Source organism: Penaeus monodon, chromosome 25 (genome assembly GCF_015228065.2).
Source record: "Penaeus monodon isolate SGIC_2016 chromosome 25, NSTDA_Pmon_1, whole genome shotgun sequence".
Classification (NCBI taxonomy): domain Eukaryota; kingdom Metazoa; phylum Arthropoda; class Malacostraca; order Decapoda; family Penaeidae; genus Penaeus; species Penaeus monodon.
The window spans coordinates 38,167,539-38,168,679 of record NC_051410.1 but is presented as its reverse complement, the minus strand read 5'-3'; the positions used below and the strand labels follow the sequence as shown (position 1 = coordinate 38,168,679).

Sequence of the window (1,141 nt, the reverse complement as noted above, 5' to 3'; positions counted from 1 at the left end):
AAGGACCTACCGCAGCTGAGCTCGTCTTCCCCATCTCCCCAGCAGTCGTCACGCCCATCGCAGACCCAGCGCTGAGGAATGCACTGGGGAGCGCACTCGAAGGCCCCCGGGCGACACGTGGCTGCGGACCACGTGGGTTTGTTATTGTTTGGTTGGCGGATCGGGCGGGAGGGAGGAGGGGAGGAGGAGAGGGGTGGAAGGAGGTAGAAGGGGGGGGTAGGGGAAGGAGGTAGAGGGGGGGTTTAGGGGAAGGAGGTAGAAGGAGGGGGGTTAGGGGAAGGGGTGAAGGTGAATGGGGTTAAGGGAAAGGGGGGAAGGGGATTATAAGAAAGGGGAGAGGGTGAGGGGAGGGGGAGCGGCGTAGTTAGGTGGGAGAGGGAGGAGAGGTAGGGTGTAGTGCGGAGGGGGAAGGGGCAGTGGGGAGGGGGGAGGGTGCTAGTTAGGAGGGGGAGGGGGAGAGGGTAAGAGGAGGGGGGTAGTGAGGAGGAGGGACATAAAAAGAGTAATTTTAGGAGCATCTCACCCCCCCCCCTCCAGTATGATAGAATTACTCGGCTAAAAAGCGGATTTGAAATTTGTATTATGTTCCCAGCCGAGCAGCTGTGAAATAACCACGAGCCCTGGAGAAAAATGCCTAGTTTTAAGGGCATTTAACAATTGCAGTTTCGCGAGGTTTCAGCATAAGGTTGAAAACAATAGCAAAGTCAGAGGTGAAGGTTCTTCTTTCGTGATAAAATATATCCATGTTAACCTTACAAAGCGGTTCAATTCTTGTCAGATCACGAGTAAGAAATATAGTAGGGATGGCATTCTCACTGGAAAAGTATGGTTAGAACATGCATCGTCTGCGAAGATGTGGATAGAGAGAAATACAGTGATTTGTTGAAGAAAAAAAGATAGGGAAAAAAGTCAGACACATCGGCGTTGACGAAATGATAGCTAGAGAGGAAGCCATAAGTGCGTTTAAATGTTTTGTTAGCATATACTTTTGACTGCAACGTAAATATCGATCTGTTCAATTTAATGTACATATTACTGTATATGTTACGGATGAAATATTAAACCAAGAAAATATCTAGCGCATTTTCGGCCATATATAAAAGTTGTACGGAGACCAAACATGAGTAGATATACAGGCCAC

At 49.1% G+C, this 1,141-nt stretch overlaps 1 protein-coding gene across 1 annotated transcript in view; it reads right to left on the bottom strand.

Annotated features, from left to right (window-relative positions):
* Positions 1-1,141, bottom strand: part of LOC119589225 (very low-density lipoprotein receptor-like) — a gene marked incomplete in the record, with an annotated part of 7,447 nt that overhangs the window by 5,387 nt on the left and 919 nt on the right. Inside the window, 1 exon segment of the mRNA XM_037937830.1 lies at positions 11-121. Coding sequence (XP_037793758.1) covers positions 11-121 — 111 coding nt within the window.